General features: G+C 37.6%; 1 protein-coding gene across 2 annotated transcripts; it reads left to right on the top strand.

The window, feature by feature from the left end:
* Nucleotides 1-2: 2 nt before the first annotated feature.
* CUNH5orf22 (chromosome unknown C5orf22 homolog) lies at nt 3-21,643 on the top strand. 2 transcript variants are annotated; one of them, XM_039256419.1, is made up of 9 exons: nt 3-168; nt 1,871-2,016; nt 4,211-4,360; nt 7,448-7,877; nt 10,394-10,456; nt 10,697-10,818; nt 14,842-14,908; nt 16,680-16,819; nt 20,464-21,643. In XM_039256419.1, exons 1-9 carry the CDS (start codon nt 85-87, stop codon nt 20,594-20,596), a joined length of 1,335 nt encoding a protein of 444 aa, XP_039112350.1. In that variant the 5' UTR covers nt 3-84; the 3' UTR covers nt 20,597-21,643. The 2 variants fall into 2 exon arrangements, with proteins under 2 accessions (XP_039112350.1, XP_039112352.1); XM_039256421.1 differs by lacking the exon at nt 1,871-2,016 and having other exon boundaries at nt 82-168.
* The last annotated feature ends 662 nt before the right edge of the window (nt 21,644-22,305 follow it).

Raw genomic sequence — 22,305 nt, 5'->3', positions numbered from 1 at the left:
GGGCCTGTGAGGCTGCGGCCCCGGCTTTCCGGAGTCCTAGGCTCGCCGCTGCTGCTCCCCGGGACGCTGCCGGGCGAGGAAGCCATGAGTGCACACTCTGTGGGAGAGCGCGCTCGCCTCCGGCGCTACCCCAAACTCCCAGTGTGGGTCGTGGAGGATCACCAGGAGGTGAGCCGGCGAAGGCTGGGTCCTGAGGCAGAATCGCGTGAGGGCCCGGGAGGCGGTAGAGCCTCGGCCTCGAAGGCCAGAATTCATCAGAATTTGTTTACCCGCGCGAGTTCCATTGCCGTGGGGAAAAACACCGAAGCGACTACCTGGGAGGAATAGGCGCTGATGTTTATGGTTTGCTTGCTACGCGTCGGGCAACTCATTTAACCCTTGCAGTTTGCCCAGAATCCCACAACCAACATCTGGTGGCGTCGGGATTCGAACCTCCGCATTCTGACTGCAGAGTCCCGTGTCCTTAACCTGCTTGTTAACGCAGGCTTCCAGCTCTCCCTGGCGGCTCCAACACAGCCCTGCCGCGTAGGTGGGAAGGTTTTTGCAAAGAATGTGGGCTGTCATCTGTGAAATGGGACTATCAGCCCCTTAGGGCCGCTGGTATTATTGTGTGCCTAGTGTGTACGTAAATCCTTTAATGCAGGGGTGCCGGGGTGGGGGTGGGGGGCAGTCGGTTACGCATCCGACTTCGGCTCAGGTCCCGATCTCGGGGTCCGAGCCCACCCGGGGTTCTGTGCTGGCAGCGCGGAGCCTGGAGCCTGCGTCGGATTTCGGGTCTCGCTTTCTCTGCCCCTCCCTCGCTTGCGTTCTGTCTCTCGTTTTCTCGCTCTCTCTTTCTCTCAAAAATAAACATTAAAAAGATTCCTTAGAAGTCCTCTAACACAGCCCTGCGTTTGTAAATACTGAAGGTATTTTCCAAATTTATGGCAGTGCTACTTTGGAGTAGCTAAAACGGTGCTTTTATCTAGTCTTCGGGAAGCCTGTGAGGGAGGCCCATGGATCTAAGGCCTTTTTTTTTTCTTTCTTTCTTTTAATTAATAGACCTTGGGGTTGTCTGGATACGAAAGAGGGAGGGAGTAGGTCCGGATTTGTAGATGAAGGAAGTTAAGAGGAGAGGAAGGAAGTTGGGTTTCCCAGGACCTGGGAGAAAGCACAAGCCTGGGTTAATCTGTGCTTTCCAATTTAGTATTAAGTCTAGAAGCACAGAGATTGTAAGGGGACAAGAGCCTGACACACCGCCTAGCCCAGCTCCACCGTCCTAAGGTGTGGGAAAGGCCGGGAGACCCAGGGTAGCCGGGACACATCCTGAATGCCAGAATGTGCACTAATGACCAGTTTTTTCCTGAGAACCAGTCTATTTGCCCACGTTATCTTGTTTTTTTAATATTTTACTTATTTTTGAGAGAGAGAGAGAGACAGCATGAGCGGGGGAGGGTCAGAGAGAGAGGGAGACACAGAATCCGAAGCAGGCTCCAGGCTCTGAGCTGTCAGCACAGAGCCCAATGCAGGGCTCGAACCCACGAACCGTGTGATCTTGACCTGAGCCGAAGTCAGACGCTTAACCGACTGAGCCACCCAGGCGCCCCTACCCACGTTATCTTTTGAGCGTGTGTTGGGGCAACATGGCAGCAAGAGATGCCCATTAAGGCCCTTGGAGGTGCAACTTGGAACTTCGGAGGAAAAAAAATGAAGCTTGAGAACGTCATCTAAAGCCCCCTATGATGAACACATTTTATGTTTGCCTACTTTTCAACAATTCGGTGTGCTTCCATTTATGTGCAGTTGTGGCTACCATTGTTCTTTAGTCTGCAGCTGAGTGTATGCTTATGATTTCGGTGCCAGTTCTGAATGTGCGCGTGTGTTTTTACAGGTTCTGCCCTACATATACCGGGCTATTGGCTCAAAGCATCTTCCTGCCAGTAATATAAGTTTTGTGCATTTTGATTCGCATCCAGACCTCCTTATTCCTGTGAATATGCCAGCTGACACTGTGTTTGACAAGGAAACACTTTTCGGGTAATATGTGATTTTTCTTAATGATTTTTTTTTTAAGTAAACTCTGCCCTTGATGTGGGGCTCGAACTCAATAGCTTGAGATCAAGAGTTGCATGCTCCACCAACAGCCAGCCAAGCACCCCTGTTAGTGATCTTTTATGTGCTTCATATACAATTTGCAGATATGATAAACAACTAAGGGACATAGCCTTTGCTAAGCTCATGTGTTTTGTTTCTGTTTTGTTTGCATTTTTTATTTTTACAGCAAATGTTGACTTTTTCTTAAAGAGCCAGATAGTAAATATTTTAGGCTTCTTGGCCATATGGTCTGTGTTGCAACTACTTCTCTCTGCCTTTGTAGTATGAAAGCAACCACAAATACCATGTAACAAGTGAGTGTGGCAATGTTATGTTCCAAAAAACCTTTATTTACAAAAATAGGTGGCCTAAGGGTGCCTGGGTGGCTTAGTCCATTAAGCATACCATTTCGGCACAGGTCAGGATCTCCCAGTTTGTGAGTTCAAGCTCCTCATCACTTTGTACTAATAGCTAAGAGCCTAGAGCCTGCTCTGGGTTCTATGTCTCTCTGTCTCTTTTCCGCTCATGTTCTCTGTCTCTCTCTCAAATTAAACATTAAAAAAAATAAAATTTGATTAAAAAAGAAACAAAAACAGGTGACCTAGCCAATGTTAGAAGTAGAAGAGACTTTAGATGTTATCTGAGCCAATTCTCTTTCCCCTTACAAAGTCTGGATACTAAGGCACAAGAAAATGTGTCTTAAACACGTTTTAAACTTAAACTGTATAGGCAACACAACTTTAATTTGTATATCCTTCCTTCCAGTATTGAGTCCTTGCAGCCTCCCAATTTGTGCCATGTTCCCCAGGAAGGAATAATCCATCTATAAACATTGACTTAGAAGCCTTTCTTCAGTAATAAAGTTTTCGGAAATTCTGCCAGTGTTTATGTACGCATTTTGTTAGAATGTAGCCTACTCATACCATATAAAAAATTAAGGTAATTTTTCCTTGTAATATAAAATTAAAAGATAGATGTTTACATGAATTAATTTTAACCTACTACATTTCTTTCAGTTGACTTTTTCCAGAACCTCATTAGATCACTAATTTCTAAAGAAATGTGGTAACTCCACCATAGCTGTTACTGTCTTTTGTATTTAGAGGTATCATATTTTACAAATTGAAAAGAATTATGAAATAAGTATGCAGACTGTACAGTTAGTTGTAGAATAACAATTCTTAAACTTTTTAGTCTCAGTATTCCTGTATACTCCTAAAAACTACTGAGCTTTCTTCTAAGTGTGGGCTATATCTATTGACATTTACCGTATTTGAAATTAAAACTGAGAAATGTTTAAAATAATAATTCATTTCAAATTAATAGACCTGTATGTGTTAGCATACATATGATATTTTTATGAAAAATATATTTTCTAAAGCAAAGTATCTGGGGAGAAGAGTAACAATATTTAAGCTTTTTGCACATCTCTTTAATATTTCTCTTTATAGGAAACAGCTAGTTCTCATATCTCCTTCTGCATTCAGTCTGTAGCCATATATTGTTTTGGTGGAAGTATATGAGGAAAATTTAGGAAGAGTATTTTCATACCTTTTTCAGATAATTATGAATATTCAGTACCATACCAAAACTTGACAAGTAGTGGTTCTTAAAACTCAGTTGGAATGTAGAATCCAACAATTCACTTGCAAGTCAGAATAACCATTGTATGTTGATCAATCTTTCAGGAAAAATTGTGTTCAGTTTTCAGTTCAGTCACAAGCACTTTTCCTTCAAACAACCATAGTACCTCAAAGTATGTAGCAGAAATACTTTTTGTGCATGTCTCATTTTGCTGCGCAGAATATTTAAAATGTATACTCAGGATCAAGATTTAGTAAACTGGCTTTTTATTTATTGATTGATTTTTTACATGGAACTGGCTTTGGGAGGGGCCAGTGGTGCTTGGTAGTGAAGAATACAGTGACTACAAGTAGAGTTGATGCTGTTGCCTTGATTAATCTCAGGACATCAACCCACCATTGCTTTGCACCATTAGTGCCAATGTCTGTACAATGAAAAAGGGAAATGAGCCCTTGATGTCATTAGGAAAATTGTTAAAATCTTGTTCTGGGTGAAATTATGTTTGGAAAAAAACACTCACTAGTAGTCTTCATGCTTTCTGTTTCTTTTCCAGAGAATTAAGTATTGAGAATTGGATTATGCCTGCAGTTTATGCTGGCCATTTTTCCCATATTCTGTGGCTTCATCCCACGTGGGCTCAGCAAATCAGAGAGGGCAAACATCACTTTTTAGTAGGCAGAGACACTTCTACCACAACAATCAGGTAATTTTGTCATATTTATGAGTATGGAGTAGAATGAATTCTTTTTTTTTAATTTTCTTTTTAATGTTTTATGTATTTCTGAGAGAGATAGCGTGAACAGGGGAGGGTCAGAGAGAGAGGGAGACACAGAATTCGAAACAGGCTCCAGGTTCTGAGCTAGCTGTCAGCACAGAGCCCAATGTGGGGCTCGAACCCATGAACCGTGAGATCATGACCCAACCGGAAGTCAGATGCTTAACCGACTGAGCCAGGAGAATGAATTATTTGATCTTACTTTGAAATCCCATATTAACACGTAAGTTCTCTACATACAGTTAGGGTCAGATTAACCCTCAACTACTTAAAGAGTTCTCAAAACACCAGTAACCAAGTTCTCTAGTCTCTGGGCCTTCCTCACATGTTATTTATATTTTGTTGCTAGTCAAGTTGGTTTTGAATAATATGAACTCCATCTTCTGGAATTCTGGCTACATTGATGACTAATTCCATTAAATCATTGAAGTACCTTATACATTTATGTATTTAATTATACATTTTGCTTTTCCTTACAATATAACTTGTCTGCTGAATTTAACAATTAGCAGTGGAAAAGCAAAGTTGTCTCATTTTGGGTTTTTTTTTTTTTGTAAATCCGATAGCTAAAAAGTAGATGTGGAGTTTTTTTAATTGTATTATTATGGCTAGCTTTAGATAATTAATTTAAATTAAATTACAGGGGTGCCCGGGTGGCTTAGTCGGTTAAGCGTCCGACTTCTGCTCAGGTCATGATCTCACGGTTCGTGGGTTCGAGCCCCGCGTCGGGCTCTGTGCTGACTGCCAGCTCGGAGCCTGGAGCCTATTTCAGAGTCTGTGTCTCCCTCTCTCTCTGACCCTCCCCTGCTCACGCTGTCTCTCTCTCTCTCTCTCCTAGAAATAAATAAAACATTTAAAAAAAAATAAATAAAAAAAATAAATTACAGCCTTCTTTGACTTGAGTTACATGTGCATCTATGTTTGTTGTATAAGCTGTTTAATCAGTGTTTTATGTATATTGCAATACTGTATCTTTATAAATATTAACATGTTCTTGACTTTCTACTTTCTCTCATGATGAGATGAATGTTTTAAGCAGTGAAACCATAACTAACTAGAAGACAAATGACAGTGGGATAAAATGGTAGTACATTGAAAATGAAATACAGTGTTTCTCATTAAAAATGATTTTATTTCTGATTTATCCTTAACAATATAGTTAACTTTTGTTGTATATTTTTATCAATTACACAAATAACTTTGTTGTGTGTACATGAAAGTTGCATTTATTGAGGACATAGTACTAAATAAAGAGGGCTCCACATGGAATAAACACTATGTATAATACTGGTACATGTGAAAGAATGGTAGTGCCTTTATCGAGTACTTCAATGAGTAGGCCCAATTTGACCTGTAACAGGTTTCTGCAAAATCAAATAATTTTCAGTAATCTGAAACAGACATTTCTAACTCCCATGTAAAATAACAATATTAGGAATTGATTATCTGGTGGTGTTACTTAATCCTGTAAATAATAATTTACAGAAGAGAAACATACAGGTATGCAAAAATGTGTGTTTATATAGACATGAACAAAGTGAAGGGTCCTTTATTAAAGAAGAATGAAAATTTAGTTTGGATGATACAGCCTTTGTCTGTCTTAGGATGGTACAATTTATAATAAGCCTGGATATTAGCTTTATTATGTCATTAATCTTATTTTGGAAAATTAACACCTTTTTAAGTTTAAGGCTATATACTTGGAGAAAGGGGAGTAGAAAAAAATATTAACCTTTATTTTAGTTGGAGAGAGCCTGCCTTCAGAAGAAGCATTTAGTTTTGCTTTTCAAAGTACTTGCCAAGGCATAAAATAGTTGAAAAGCTAAGAACTTACTAAGTATGTCTAAAATTAGAAATCTGTAACTTATAAAATACATTCTGCTTATGTATAAGATTTTTAAGTTGCTTTTCATATTAAAATATTTTGGTTATATAAAATTTGACAAAGCTTTGAAACACATCAGAGGGAACTTCTGTTAAGCGAAATTCTTTCCAGATGCAATTTTTCTATTAAGTGATTATTTGGGTAAAGTTTCAGCTGGTATGAGATCCAAAACACTAGCTTAAAGGGACCCCTGGGTGGCTCAGTCGGTTAAGCATTCTTCAGCACAGGTCATGATCTCACAGTTCATGAGTTCAAGCCCTGCATCAGGACTCTGTACTGACAGCTCAGAGCTTGGACCCTGCTTCAGATTCTGTTTCTCTCTCTCTCTGCCCCTTCCTCGCTCACGCTCTTGTCTCTCTCCCTCTCTCAAAAATAAATATTTTTTAAAACTTAAAAAAATACACACTAGCTTAAAGAAGATCATTTCTTTTCTTTTTTTTTTTTTTAACATGTATTTATTTTTGAGAGGCAGAAAGACAGAGCGTGGTTGGGGTAAGGGCAGAAAGAGAGAGGGAGACAGAATCCCAAGCAGGCTTCAGGCTCTGAGCTGTCAGCACAGAGCCTGACATAGGGCTTGAACTCATGAACTGCGAGATCATGACCTGAGCCGAAGTTGGATGCTTAACCGACTGAGCCACTCAGGCGCCCCTTTTTCTTTCTCATATTAGAGTTTACCACATGCAATATAGGGCATATGTGGCAGTTTTCTGGCTCAGAAACTCTAGTTCCTTTTATCTTCTTGCTTCATTTGTAGAGTATTGCCTTTGTCCTCATAGTCCAAGGTGGGCTTGCCACTTCCATGTTCATATACCAGTCAGCGAAGAGAGGAGAGCAATGTTTTATACACTTCTCTTCCATTCACAGCCTTAGGCCAGTCAAATGGCCATACCTAGCTGCAAGGTAGATTATGAAATCTTTATTTCGCAGTCTTTACTTTGGGCAGTCATGTGCCCAGCTAAAAATTTGGGGAATGCAATTTTTGCAGAAGAACAGGAATTGAAACATAGAGATAGCTTTCAGTTTTTGTTAAATATGTTCTTTGTTATGTTTCTAAGTGCTTTGGAAATACTATATGAAATGACAGCTAATTTGTCCATTTGTCTTTAAAATAGTTTTTTCCTCTAATCCAGGGTTACAAGTACAGATCATTACTTTCTAAGTGATGGTCTTTATGTAACTGAAGACCAGCTAGAGAACCAAAAACCTTTGCAATTGGATGTGATTATGGTAAAACCTTACAAACTCTGTAACAAACAAGAAGAAAATGATGCAGTGTCTTCTGCTAAGAAGCCAAAGCTAGCACTGGAAGATGCAGAAAATACTGCCTCTACTAACTGTGACTCTTATTCAGAAGGACTGGAAAAGGACACAGTGACACAGCAGAGGAGCCATACTTGTCTAGAGCAGTCATATCCATGCTTTTCTGAAAGCCAAGAATGCCAGACTACAGTCAGCACTGGGGAAATTCTGGAAATTCTGAAGAAAGGGGATGCATTTGTTTTAGATATTGACTTGGATTTTTTTTCAGTCAAGAATCCCTTCAAAGAAATGTTCACTCAGGTAAATATGTGGTATTTTAAAAATTTAGATCTTGAGAATTGTATGGCGTTTCTCTAGATCAAGGCTCAGCAAACTTCCTACAAACAACCAGGTATTAATTACTTTATTGGGGGCCCATATGGTCTCTATCACACATTCTTCTTTGCTGTTATTACACCTTTTTAAATCATCCACACCTTTTTTAAAATTTAAGTTTGTATGTACCTTTCTTTTTTTTTTTTTAATTTTTTTAAAATGTTTTTATTTATTTCCAGGAAAGAGAGAGAGAGAGACAGTGTGAGCAGGGGAGGGTCAGAGAGAGAGGGAGTCACAGACTGAAGCAGGCTCTAGGCTCTGAGCTGACAGTCAGAACAGAGCCTGACGCGGGGCTCGAACCCATGAACCGAGAGATCATGACCTAAGCGAAAGTCGGACGCTTAACCGACTAAGCCACCCAGGCGCCCCTGTATGTACCTTTCTTAAATTGAAGGCCATGCAAAAACAGGCTGTGGGCTGTGGGTTGCAAATCCCTGCTCTAGCTAGTATTTATTTTATATTTATTGAGGTAATATGTACATGGGTAGTTGAAAAACCTAAAGTCCTGTAGTTTATATACATTAAAGATTGTTACTCTCTCACCCCATCCCCATTTCCTTAGTTTCTTACCTCAGAAACAAACATGGCCAGCTTCTTGGTGTATCTTTCCAGAGATATTCTATATATGTAAAGCCCTATGTGACAGATTTTTCACTAAACAATGAGGTGCCTGATTACACATATACTACTTGTGGCTAATGATTCAGGCCTCTAATCCATAGAGTACCCCATCAGATCTTAAATGCAAATCACCAGACAATATTAGTATGCACAGATCTGAGATAGAACTAGGTATTTAAGAAACCGATAAATTCAGGGGCACCTGGGTGGCTCAATCAGTTAAGCATCAGACTTCAGCTCAGGTCATTATCTCACGGTTTGTAAATTCGAACCCTATGTCAGGCTCTGTGCTAACAGGTCAGACCCTGAAGCCTGCTTTGGATTCTGTGTCCCCCTCTCTGTTCCTGCACTGCTCACACTCTCTCTCTCAAAAATAAGTAAATATTAATTTAAAAAATTTTTTTAAAGAAACCAGTAAGTTCATCCAAATGATCATTCCTAGGTGCATTTTATGGGCACAACTGCTTGCGTCAACATTTGGGAGGTTGTTCAGGCCTATTTTGGAGATTCAGATCAATGGTCATTTTTCCACCAAAATTCAGTGTGTGATTATAACAACGATGTATTTTACAATCAATATGTATGTATCAGAAGCCATGGTGGTTTATCTAAGTCATCAAAGACCTCTAAGTAAGTAGGTAATTATTAAAAATAGGTAAGATTTGAGGATTGAGTGTAATATGGAACAAGAATGGGGGACCTAGAGTATTTTCCCAGCTTGTAAATAAGGGAGAAAATTTGCCGTGTCTTTCTGCCGTTGTACGTGGACCCAGTGGCTATAACCACAAGTTCTTAGAATTACTAAATGACCTTAGAGCTGGTTAGGAAACTTGAATAGGCACATCTGGAAGCTGAAGAAACTAACTTTAGGAATTTATTTTACAAATATACTCCTCAAATATTTTTCATGAAAACGTCTAAACAGTTACATAAGGAGCTTAATGGCAGGGCTATGAGGAAACCTGGGTAGTGGAGACTTTTGTATTTTTATACCCTTTGGTACTATGGAACGTGGAAAAGAGCTTGTAGTATACTTTATAATTTAACAGACATTTTTTAAATGTAGTTAAGAAAGTCAGTTGTTTACCATTTTTAAAGAACATGTGCATAAGTCCATAACAAGTTAAATTCTATTTGTTTCTTCTGCTTATTGGCTGTATGATCTTGGTAAAGTTACTTAACCTTTCTGACTCTCAGTTTAAGTATAAAATCAAAATAATCACACCCAACTCACAGGATTATTACAGTGAAGGCACAACATTGTGCTTCGTGAACTTCAGCTCTTGCATATATATAACATCTTCCCAACAATATTCCTAAGTGTGATTTGGGGGCCAAATATACCCACCTATACTGGAGCTATTAAGTGTGCTGAATGAAGGGAGACATTCTCCTGCAAAGTCAGTGCTTAGAAGGTGTCTGCCTCTCCTATCATCTTTGAGTCTCAGTTCTCTTTTGTGGCTAAGGAAAGGGCTGCAAAGTGAACATAGTTATTTTGTTATTCAGGACATGTATATTTCCTATAAATAGCGAAAATCTGTTTAGATCCTAGGATGTACCCATTTGTGGAGTAGAATATTATTAAAAATCTTCTTTCATATCCAGTCTTTTCCATAGCTAATTTTCATACATTCTTGTCAGTATGTAGTTACCCTGAAGAAACGACTGTGTTTACAATGACATCTGAACTATACAGACTGGTTTTTAAATGATTATCTAAGATATTTTTCTAATATCACAGCTATTGTTTACTTGAAGAATATCATCGAAAAAAATTAGGTTTTTTTTCCTACTATGTGGATTTTTGTTTTGTTTTCCAGGAAGAATACAAAATCTTACAAGAGCTATACCAATTTAAAAAGCCTGATACCAACCTGACAGAGGTATCCTTCATTTGTTTCTTTTCAGTTTTGTCTATTATGTATCTAATAATATAGCCCATTAGAGTGCTCGCAGACATCTAACCAAAATCTTTGTGTGTTGGTAAACCCATAAAACTAACCCATGGGTTAGTACTTACAAGTTATGGTTTTAACTAATTAAACAGATATTTTCATTGCAATGGGATTTCACTTATTTTTTCAAAGAACAATTATAATGTTGGCTTTTCAATGTGTTTAAAGGAAGATTTGGTAGATTGTGTTGATACTCGAATTCACCAATTAGAAGATTTAGAAGCTGCTTTTGCTGATTTGTGTGATGGTGATGATGAAGAAACTGTACAGAAATGGGCTTCAAACCCTGGGTAAGATCCTGAAACATTTTTTCCCCAACTTTATTTTAGTCCTAGATATATTGTTAAGTTTGTTAGATAAATTCCTTTTTAAAAGTTAATATTAAATGCCAACACAAGGGCACCGGCTAGCTCAGTTGGTAGAGCTTGTGATGCTTGGTCTCAGGGTTGTGAGTTCAAGCCCTATGTTGGGTGTAGTACTTACTTAAAAATAAAATCTTAAAAAAAAATGCCAACACAAATTTACTAGCAATAGTTAGCCTTTGCCATGTATTGTCTATGTGCCCAATTGTAAGATTTTTCCTTGCATTTATCTCATTTATTCCTTATAACAATCTTAAGACTTTATGTTCATTTTATAGGTGAGGAAACTAAGAAACAGAGCTGCTCAGAGTCCCATAGTAAACGGATATGCTTTTAATCACTGTGCAGTAGCTGCCCCTATTATATATAAGATGTGGTGCTGGGTCTTATAGAAGATTAAAGATTAGTAAGACAGCCCCCAGTCAAAGGAGAATAAGAAAAAAAATTAACCTATCAATAAAAAAGTAAATTACTAGATTGGTAAATTAAAATTGAACACTTGCTTCCTTTTAAGGATAACCCAATATGAGTAGAAGGTCAAGCTGCCCATCATATGAAGGAGCAGTGTTTGAAAGCTGGATTCTTCATCAGGTCATCTATGTGGCCAATTGTCTCGGCATTAACATTACCTTAAAAACATGAAGAGAAAGTTCTTTTTGCAAGATCATCTATCAAATTACAGGGTGGGATGAAGAGTGCCTTTAGTATTAAAATCAAGTTTGAAAGAATGTTGCCATAAATAGCGTAGTTTTCTTGGAAGTAATTCTATTTTTTTTCTATTGAAGTGTAGTTGACATACAATATTATATTAGTCCCAAGTGTACAACATAATGAATCAACAATTCAATATATTCTACAGTGCTCACCACAATAAATGTGGTTACCACCTGTCACTATGCAATGTTATTATATCATTGACTATATTCCCTATGCTTTAGTTTTTATTCCTGTGACTTATTTTATAACTGGAAATTTGGACCCCTTAATCCCCTTCACCTATTTCACCTATCTCCCTACCCCCTCTAGCAGCCACTGGTTCTCTGTATTTATGAGTCTGTTTTTGTTTGTTTTTTCATTTGTTCTGCTTTTTAGATTTCATATACAAGTGAAATCAGACTTATTTCACTGAGCATGATACTCTCTAGGTTCATCCATGTTGTCATAAATGTCAAGATTTCATTCTTTTTTATATCTGGGTAATATTCCATTATGTATATAGATATGTATATATGCATGTATCTGCCTTACATTCTCTTTATTCATTTGTCTATTGATGGACACTTGGGTTGCTTGACTATTACAAATAATTCTGCAGTAAAGATAGGAGTGGATAGGGGCGCCTGGGTGGCTTAGTCGGTTAAGCGTCCGACTTTCGCTTGGGTCATGATCTCGCGGTTCGTGGGTTCGAGCCCCGCTTCGGGCTCTGTGCTGACTGCCAGCTCAGAGCCTGGAGCCTGTTTCAGTCTGTGACTCCCTCTCTCTCTGACCCTCCCCTGCTCGCGCTGTCTCTCTCTCTCTCTCCTAGAGATAAATAAAAAAACATTTAAAAAAAAAAAAAAAAGATAGGAGTGGATATATCTTTGAATTTGTGTTTCTGTTTTCTTTGGATAAATAACAAGGAGTGGAATTACTGGATCATGTGGTATTTCTGCTTTTAATTTTTTGAGGAGTCTCCATACTGTTTTCCGTAGTGGCTTCACCAGTTTACATCCTCACCAGCACTTGTTCTTTCTTGTTATTTGATACTAGCAATTCTGATTAATGTGAGGTAATTTCTTACTGTGTTTTTGGTTTGCATTTCCCTGATGATTAGTGATGTTGAGTCTTTGAAATAATTCTTTAAATCATATAAACTCAACAAAAAGCCCGAAAACTAAAATGGAACCATCAGACATCAACTTTTTGTCCCATGAGCATAGGAAGACCAGAACTAGCTTATTTTCAAATTGATCTCCCACAAACAGATTGTTCTCCACAGACTAATTATAAGAAATCAGTCATGGGACCCTGGGTGGCTCAGTCAGTTAAGCGCCCGACTTCGGCTCAGGTCATGATCTCACGGTTTGTGGGTTCAAGTCCCGCGTCAGGCTCTGTGCTGACAGCTAGCTCAGAGCCTGGAGCCTGTTTCAGATTCTGTGTCTCCCTCTCTCTCTGACCCTTCCCTGCTCACACTGTCTCTCTCTCTCAGAAATAAATAAAACATTGAAAAAAATTTTTTTATAAAATGGAAATCAGTCTTAAGACACCAACATAAATTAGAAAGTTAGAATCATAGTTCTTTGGGCCACTAAGACTTATTGTTATCGGAAACAATTCATCAGATATCTACAAGAATACAGAAGAAACTGGAATAGAGTTTGCCTTTGGGGAGAGGAATTGTATGGCTAATAGATGAAATTATGAGAGAGAAACATCTTTTGCTACATGTATGTATTACCTATTCAAAATATTCAGTGTAATTTTTGTTTAAAAAAATATTGAGAAACCTCTCTGAAATATAAATATTATAAAACTTTATTATCTCTAAAGAAAAGAGTAGTATGAATAAAAACCATAGTTGTATTCATCACATCAATAAATATTGACCAGGCACTTTAACATCAGGTAATGCTTTTCTTCTTCAGTATTGGGTACTCATTTAAAAAATGATATCCTCCTTTTTAAAATTATGATGGAAGAGGGATATGTAGAAATAACTCACAGGACATGATTCTTCCTAGAAATATTGAAAAGTATACCTACTATTGTGAATTTGTGATGTCTCAAGCCAAGTTTACAACTTAAAATAGCATGGCAACCTTGGAGTCCTGAATCTAAACTCTAGGTGGGGCCACCTTTCACTGAAACCCACTGTGCCTGGTGAGCATGCCCAGTTAACTCTTCATCACCTGTAGAGAGTTCTGTCACAGACTTGAAGAAACAATGAGACTACAACAGAAATGAGTCCACACTGTGATTGGAATGCAGGGAAAATAGAATAGCACAAGGGAAAAGTGGATGAGACAGCAAGAAGAATCTCCCCAAACTTACCATGCCCCTGAAGGGCCAGACCCTCAGCATGAAGGAATCTTCACTGTTCCTCAAGAAGTAAAGAAAGCAGATGATTAGGGTCCAGAAGCCCAGACAGTTTTTTCATAAAAGAGTAACAGAATGAGTGGATAGATAGGCCTCCATGCCCCCCTTTCTCTTTCTTTTTTCTCTCCTAGCCATTGAGTAGATATTGACTGGGAGCAAACCATACTAGAAACATCAATTAATCAGGGCTTCCAAAGAGTTCTATTTAAATTTAATAGTTGGCACCTGGGTGGCTCAATAGGTTAAGCATTGACTTCCACTCAGGTCATGATCTTGTGGTTCACGAGTTCGAGCTCCGCATCAGGCTTTGTATTGACATCCTGGAGCCTGCTTCAGATTCTGTTTCCATTTCTCTCTGCCCCTCCTCTGCTTGCTTGCGTGCACACTCTCTCTCAAAAATAAGTTTAAAATATTATAAATAAATAATTAAAATTTAAATGGCTTAAAGGCACTAGTGTTAGTATACCAAATGCTTCTCCAGTTGTAATTGTGTATGTCAGTAAATATGTTTTTAAATTTTTTTTTAACTTTTGGGTTACTATCCTTTTTCAAAACCATGTGCTGAAGGCACTTAGTTTTCTTACTGGTCAAAATAATTTTATATTACAGTGGAGCTTCTGTTTTTAAAAAAGAGGAAAATCTCAGTTTCTAGAGGGCTAGTTTTCAACCTTTAACACAATCTGTGCTTTTTTCGGTGAGAAAAAACAGGGAACATTTATGTCTTAATATTTTAAGATGATATTTGAATATTGTTATTTTTCATTTCTCAATGTGAAATATATTGTTAAAGGTATATTTTAAGTGTAACATATCATTTGCTTCTGTAATTTTAGTTGAGGTGGTATGATGTTTAATTGAGGGGTGGCTTTTTTCCAGAATGGAATCACTAATTCCACTTGTACAGAGTTTGAAAAAACGGATGGAAGTACCAGACTATGAAATGGTAAATATATTGAAGTATTAAACTGACCCTTTAGAAAGGCATTTTTCTGGGTAGTAGAAGTACTTTTTATTTAAGTGGTTTGCTTTTATTTTGTACCAAAGAAGTGTAAATGAATTCTTTTTTTTTAAATGGGAAGAAATGAAAAAATACAAACTTTTAGAAGCCAGAACGTTGGAAAAGTTTTCCAAAAAATAAGCTTTCTAAAGTTGTCCCTTCTTTATTTATTCATTTTTACACTCCCTTCCTCCTCCTTTCTTCCCTCCCTCTGAAAATTTTCCGGATTGTAAAAACCCAGCAGAAGGATAAAAGAAGGTGTTGTGGCAGGTGCATCCCAGCCATATCAGCTGTACCACTGACTGTATTTGCCACCAGTGACCTGAAAGTTGTGGCAAAAGTGGATACTTTTAATGATAATTTCTCTAATTTTTATATCCTGTTGCAGTATTTGAAGCATAAATTTTCCCATTTGAAGTTCAGGTGTCTTTTCTCAGATTTTGTGCCAAAACTAAAATCTGCAAGTCTTCTTCTTGTACTCCTGCACTGCTTTTACTTCCAGTAAATTGTTTTTGCTCTAGTGTTTTATTTAGTTGTGGAATACAGTCAAACCACCTTACTTGAACTGAAGTTTATGTATTGATTTAATGCCAAGTTTATAAGAATAAAAAATACTAACAAAATAATATTTTGCTTAAATTGGAATTAGTCCAACCCCACCTTTTATAATGGCAGTTATTAAAAATGATAGAGTTAGAAGATACTTAGGATTTAAAAATGCTTTGAGCTCACATGATATTATTGAGTGTGTCTTCCTACAGGTCGGCTATAATCATTATATTGCATCTGGATTTTCAAGTGTTTCGGGGGAGGGTGTACATTGTTGAAAGACTGAAAGGATGGCATGGGCTTGGTTGCAGATAATGTAATTAAATATGATGCACCTATAGCTGCAGGGTTAGAACACTAAGTGTTTTGATCCATTCAGTAAAAAGGAACATTCATGTCATTTTACTACATCAATTGTTCCTAGTTAAATTTTTGATGTGTATTCAGGGCCTCCAATAAAGTAGCAGATTAATGGTTTTTTTTCCATGATTTGCGCTTATATACAGTAGGCAAAACAGTGACATACTTGAGTTCTAGTTTTCAAAACTTCAAGCAAAGGATATAAAATGTTAGCCTGTGAGCCACTTCTAGCTTTCAGGCACAGTTTAGTGCTGTGAGAATGGAACACCAGTCATTTATATTTAAAGCACCTACAGGGATGCCAGTACTATTTGGTTGTACATAAAGGATATGTAAGAAACTGGCGACAAGAGGAAGACTTTCTCTTATATCCTCTTAAAGCTTTGAATATCGACTTTGAATATAGACTAGATGCATTTATTTTAAAAATAAAATAATATGTTGAAAGAGAAGGTAAGACCAGGATATTATATCCAATTTTATATTAGCTTTTAGAATCTAGGTGAAATGAATAATTTCCTAAATACTATAAATTATCAGAACAGACTCATGTAAAGACAGAAGCTGAATTAATACATAATTAGAAAATTAAAAAAGTTAAATGCATCAGTCCCAAACAGGTATGCAGGCCAGTTCTTCCAAAACTTGAGACAATGGGTAACTTCTATGACACAGAAGTTGTAAAGGAAAAAACAATCCCAGTCTACAACATTATTTAAAAATGTATCAGCAAGTCCTCTAATGGTTAAAGAAGTTTCTAAAAATAATAAAACCTTACAGTGTATTTCTTAATTTTCTTAACTTTCAGGTTCACCAGGCTGGTCTAACCTGTGATTATTCAGAACTTCCTCACCATATCAGTACAGAACAAGAAATTGAGTATCTTATTCAGTCTGTATATTATTTACTGAAAAATTTACCAAAACCTACTCTTGTGACAATTGCAAGGTAAGTGTGGTAGCCTGAATAGTGGTACCTCAAACATGTTTGTGTCCTAATCTCCAGAACCTGTGGATATGTTACCTTCTATAGGAAAAGGGACTTTGCAGTCTTAGGTCACTCAAGGATCTTGAAATGAGAATGCCTTGGATTATCCAGTGGGCCATTGTGATCACAGTGGTCCTTTTAAGAGGAGGACAAGAGGTCAGAGTTTGAGAAATTGGAAGGTGCTAGGCTGCTGGCTTAGAAGACTGGACGATAGGACTTCAAGCTAAGGATTGCAGACAGCTTCCAGAAGCTGGAAATTCAAAGAAACATTCTCCCCAGAACCTAGAAGAATGCAGCACTGCTAGCCTCTTTATTTTATGACTTCTAGATTCCAACAAAACCCTAAGATAATAATTGTGTGTTCCTTTAAGCTGCTAAGTTCTTGGCAATTTGTTACAGCAGCCATAAGAAATTAGTAGTCTCCATAGATGAATCTACTGATTACTAATACAGTAATTCCAACCAATTTTTTACCTATTCAGCTCAAAATTCAGATGTTGTAGTTTCTCTTTCCTCTAAGTGATGGTTAGCAAAAAGCCTCCAGTTCTTATTATCTTGTCTTTGAAGTTGGCGATACTATTCAGATGAACACAGGAATTCCTATTTCTGTGTCCTGCAAATGAATATTTAGCTGCTGCCATGTTTTAATTTTGAACATAATAATGTGCTGAACAGTTACAACAATTTAATGAAACTTTTCCATGTTCATCTTTGGGCTGGTTTTGTATGGAACTATGAAGTTAATACTTTTATATATTTTATGACAAATATTTTGTAACATCCTTTTACACCATCCTGAAATGAAATTCATAGATGACCTAACCTACATACATACACACAGAGTTTAAATATATATAGATACTATACATAATATTTGGATGTTATCATTGTCTTAGTTCATTCAGGCTACATTAACAAAAATACCATAGACCAGGTGGCTCATAAATAAGAAAAATTCATTTCTTACAGTCCTGGAGGCTGGGTGGTCTGAGATAAAGTTACTAACAGATTCAATGTGGTGAAGACCTGCTTCCTGGTTCATAGCTGTCTTCTCCCTGTAAACTTTGTGAAGGAGCTCTCTGGGGTCTCTTTTATAACAGCACTAATTTTGTTCTTGAGTTCATCTTCATGATCTAATCAAAATATGACATTGAGGATTAGGTTCAACATAGGAATTTTGGAGAGACACATTTATTCTATAGCAGTAATATACCTGTACACATAAATTTACACATAATTTAAATCTATGTTTATATATGTGTACACACAAAAGTGTCATAAAAGAAATGAAAGTAACTGATAAAATAATATGTATTAAAATGCCACACAAGACTAGCATCTTTACAAAGAGTCTCTAAATGTAACAGTTACAAATGCAGTCACATAATCACATGATGTATTGGCCAAATACCCAAACTGCACTGCCATAGTGACAGGGTTTATCTTTTCCAGTTTTTTTTTTTCCCAGTTTATTTATTTGTTTTGAGAGAGGGGGAGAGAGGGAGAGAAAGAGACAGAATCTCAAGCAGGCTCTGTACTGTTAGCATGGAGCCCGATGTGGAGCTCAGTCTCATGATCTATGAGATCATGACCTGAGCTTAAATCAAAAGTCAGATGCTTAACTGACTGAGTCACCCAGGTGCCCCATGTGACATGTTTTTTCTGGTCATAACAACCTCTTGGTAAAATTCTGAACTTAAAGTCCAGTCTTCCCTCAATATACAGAGTAGTTGCATTCCTGGGAAATTTAGTTTATATTTAATCCATTTTCAAAAAATACTTTGTTCATATGTAAAAGAGTATTAAATTCTAGGCTCAAAGAATTAAAAATGGTTTTCACTTATGTGAGTGCTCCATGAACTTTGGAGAGGACGTAGGACACAGGCAAGTATTCATATCCACATTGCTAGCGCAGGGCTGTCCTGCACGGTGCAAGCATTCTTGCAGCCCTGTTCTCTTGCCTTGGCCCTTCTGTTGTCATGGTGACAATCAGAAATGCACCTGCAGATTTCCAAAACTCCCTCTTGGGGGTAGCTTCCATCAAGAACCACTCTAACAGTGTTTTAAAGAAGTCAGAAACCTTTTCAGAAGCTTCGAACTACTTATTCATTGAGGGTTATAAATTAAACTTTTACATATAATTCTTTCTTGAAGTAGGTCTTTATCCACAAATTAGGTAGTATTTAATAATTTTAATTGCTCTGTCTCGTTTATTGTGTGTTAAATGTTCACATTTAGTCTCAAAAATAACCTGATTGCCAGAGAATGGAATGAGTTTATCAGAAGTCTTACAGATTATGTCTTTAGGTCTAAAATACTTGTGACAAGGACTAAGCTAGATAACTAATTCCATTTTCTTCTTCTTCTTTTAGTTTTTTTTTTTTAATGTTTTTTATATATTTTTGAGAGAGAAAGAGAGAGAGAGAAAGAACATGAGTGGGGGAGGGGCAAAGAGAGAGGGAGACACAGGATCCCAAGCAGGCTCCAGGCTCTGAGTTGTCAGCACAGAGCCCAATGCGGGACTCGAACTCACAAGCTGTGAGATCATGACCTGAGCCAAAATTTGACACTTAACCAACCGAGCCACCCAGTCACCCCTTTTTAAGTTGTTTTTAATTTGTATTTATTTTGAGAGAAAGAGTAGGGGAGAGGGAGAGAAAGAGGGAGAGAAAGAATTCCAAGCAGGCTGCGTGCTGTCAGCGCAGAGCCCAATGCAGGGCTCAGTCCCACAACCGTGAGATCTTGATCTGAGCTGAAATCAAGAGTTGGACGCTTAACTGACTGAGACACTGAGCCACTGAGACACCCTTCCATTTCCTTCTGTGAAAATTTCTATGCTACTCTTTCCAATCCTAAAATGGCTTTTTTCACCCCTATCCAGAACCAGGAGACACTGATCAAATAATTTCAGATCTTAATCGGGCCATAGTTATCAGTGACGTTGTAACTAGTTGGTAACTAAAGTTGTAGTTGGTGATTCTAGAAGAAAGAGTCCTTAAAATACAGATTTCTGCCTTATCCTACTTTGCTCTTTTCTTCTTAATACCATTTAGGAAACTAATCCTAATAGCACATCTCCACATTTGATTCTGGATAATTCTGTATACTGTATTGTTAATAAATAGTTTGCAGAAGAAACCTATTATCAGTTGGGAGGACTCTACCTGTGTAATTTCTAGCCCTAGTATACTCATACTAAAATAATGGGAAAGATGTCTACTCACTAAGATATTAACCCCCAGTATTTCTAGTATCTTCCTTCCAGAAAACAGCAGTCTAATAATGAAGCACTGAGGCTTTGAAGCATGCCGTGTTATTTTGAATCCCGTCACCTGCACTTACTAGCTATGCAGGTTAATGTTTCTGTTCAGATTCCTTTAAAGGGATAGTAAATGTACCTATTTCATAGAGTTGCTGAGAATATTAAAGAACGTAGTGTCATGTACTCGACAGAGTATTTACTAGCTTCCAACTATTACTATTCCAAAATTCAGCATACCTTCATGTCTATTATATATTGAAGTCAACACATGCAGACTTTTCTCACTGCACAGTATGATCTCATTTATGTCTATTTTTCTTCTTCTTTCTCTTCTTGGTTCCAGGTCAAGTCTGGATGATTACTGTCCTTCTGAGCAAGTTGACACCATTCAAGAGAAAGTCCTTAATGTGCTGAACTCCCTGTATGGGGCTGTAGACACTCACCTGGTATATTTAGCAGAGTGTTCTCCATCTTGAAACAACAAAACACTAGGCTTCTATAACATCTTGATGTAATAACAGGGTTTTCATTAACTTACTGTAAATGAGTCTTCCAGAGAAAACTTAGTTTTTATATTAACTTTATTAAAATCTTTTAGGTATTTTGAATCTCAAACAGATCTCAGCAGTTGTTGAATGATGACAATTATTTTCTGACATCAGGTCTACCCTCCCTCTCCCCAAATAATTGTTGCTTATTTTTCTTCCTTTCCATCATAGGCTTCCTCATTTTGTGTGGGTTGTTTTCTCCCCTTAGATCAGTTGGACTGTACAAAATTCATTTATTCACTCAATCAGCTGACCTTTATTGAGCATTTACATCTGCCAAACATAATTAAGTGCCGGATATATGGTAATGAACAGGACATACAAGCCCCCTGCCCTCTTAGGGGATGGCTAGGAAACAAATTATGGATTACAAGTATCATGAAGGAATAACCACAAGCATGCTTAGGCATCCTCTTAGTACTCAGGGCATCCTGGCAGGATGAGAAAGTAACATTCTCAAAAGCTACTACCAAAAAAAATAAACAAACTTGCTAGCCCATGAAAATGTTGCCGGAAACCTACCTTTCCAAGACTGCCAGGGTTGTGGCGCGGCTGTTGGGCACACGCCCGTTATTGGCGTGGAGGAGGTCTGCTTGAGTAGTCAACAAAACGAAAATCCTCTTTGCGAATCAGAAGAGCCCTTCAGGGCTTTTGGTGCCTCCAGACGATCAGTATTGGCATCGACTGTCATTATAGTTCCCAGGTGCTGCTTTATTGGCAGTCTGGGTTGGTAATTTCTTCAAGTAAACCAGATTTTAATGTAAAGAGTAGAAAAAAAGAGAAATCCTTAATGCTGACCTACTGTAAATACCCAAAGATATAACTGCCTTCCACCAGCCTCCCCATGAGGAAGAGACCCTACCTGAGTCCCTCTGAATCATAGAACTTTTCATTTGCTTAATTTACCAAAGTCTTCCCCTCTTCAGTATTCCCTATGTTCAGCAATTATTTTTCACTACCTGATTTTTTTTTTTTAAAGGTAGGATGGCATTTAAAGGGGGAAAAACACCCATCCATTCCTCAGTCCTAACATAGCAGTTGTTTTCATTTTGCATGTTACTTTCAGGCCTTGACCACATGTGTACATGTGCAGCTGCCTGTAGCTACAATTTAATGTTTCCTAACTTGGTGGCTAATACCCAAGGTCACATTACCACTGCCACTCAGTAGATGGTACCAGATCCCATTTTTTCCAGTGATGCTACTTGCCTGAGAATTTTTCCTGTCACCAATTTCCCAAGGCTGATAGCGTGAATGCCTATTTCTGTTGTGAAAAGCAAAGTGATTCAGCTTTCTATTTTGATAGAACATTATGTGCCAAAAAGTTTTCTCTGTAAAATCAGAATTGCAAAAGAGTGCTATTTATTTTTAAGTTTTGAAAAAATTTTATTAGAGTTCTGTAAATGGATGTTACTTTTATGAGTAAATTATTTTGTGTGCTAAAAGTAATAAAAAGGTATGTTTTGAGATTTTAAAGATTTAAAACAAAAATTAAAAAATAAAATCAAACTGTAGCACTGATTAATTGTGTATGATCTCAGTGTGTTCATAGCACTGATCTTAAGAGTCTGCTTCAGGAGTCATTTATTATAATTCCCATGAACGTGGATGTGACTCATCCTCGTTTTAATTCAGGT

Source organism: Hyaena hyaena, unplaced genomic scaffold, assembly GCF_003009895.1.
Source record: "Hyaena hyaena isolate Hyena2069 unplaced genomic scaffold, ASM300989v1 scaffold_577, whole genome shotgun sequence".
Classification (NCBI taxonomy): Eukaryota; Metazoa; Chordata; class Mammalia; order Carnivora; family Hyaenidae; genus Hyaena; species Hyaena hyaena.
Note: the sequence above shows the minus strand (reverse complement) of the source record. Positions and strands in the feature narration are given on the sequence as shown.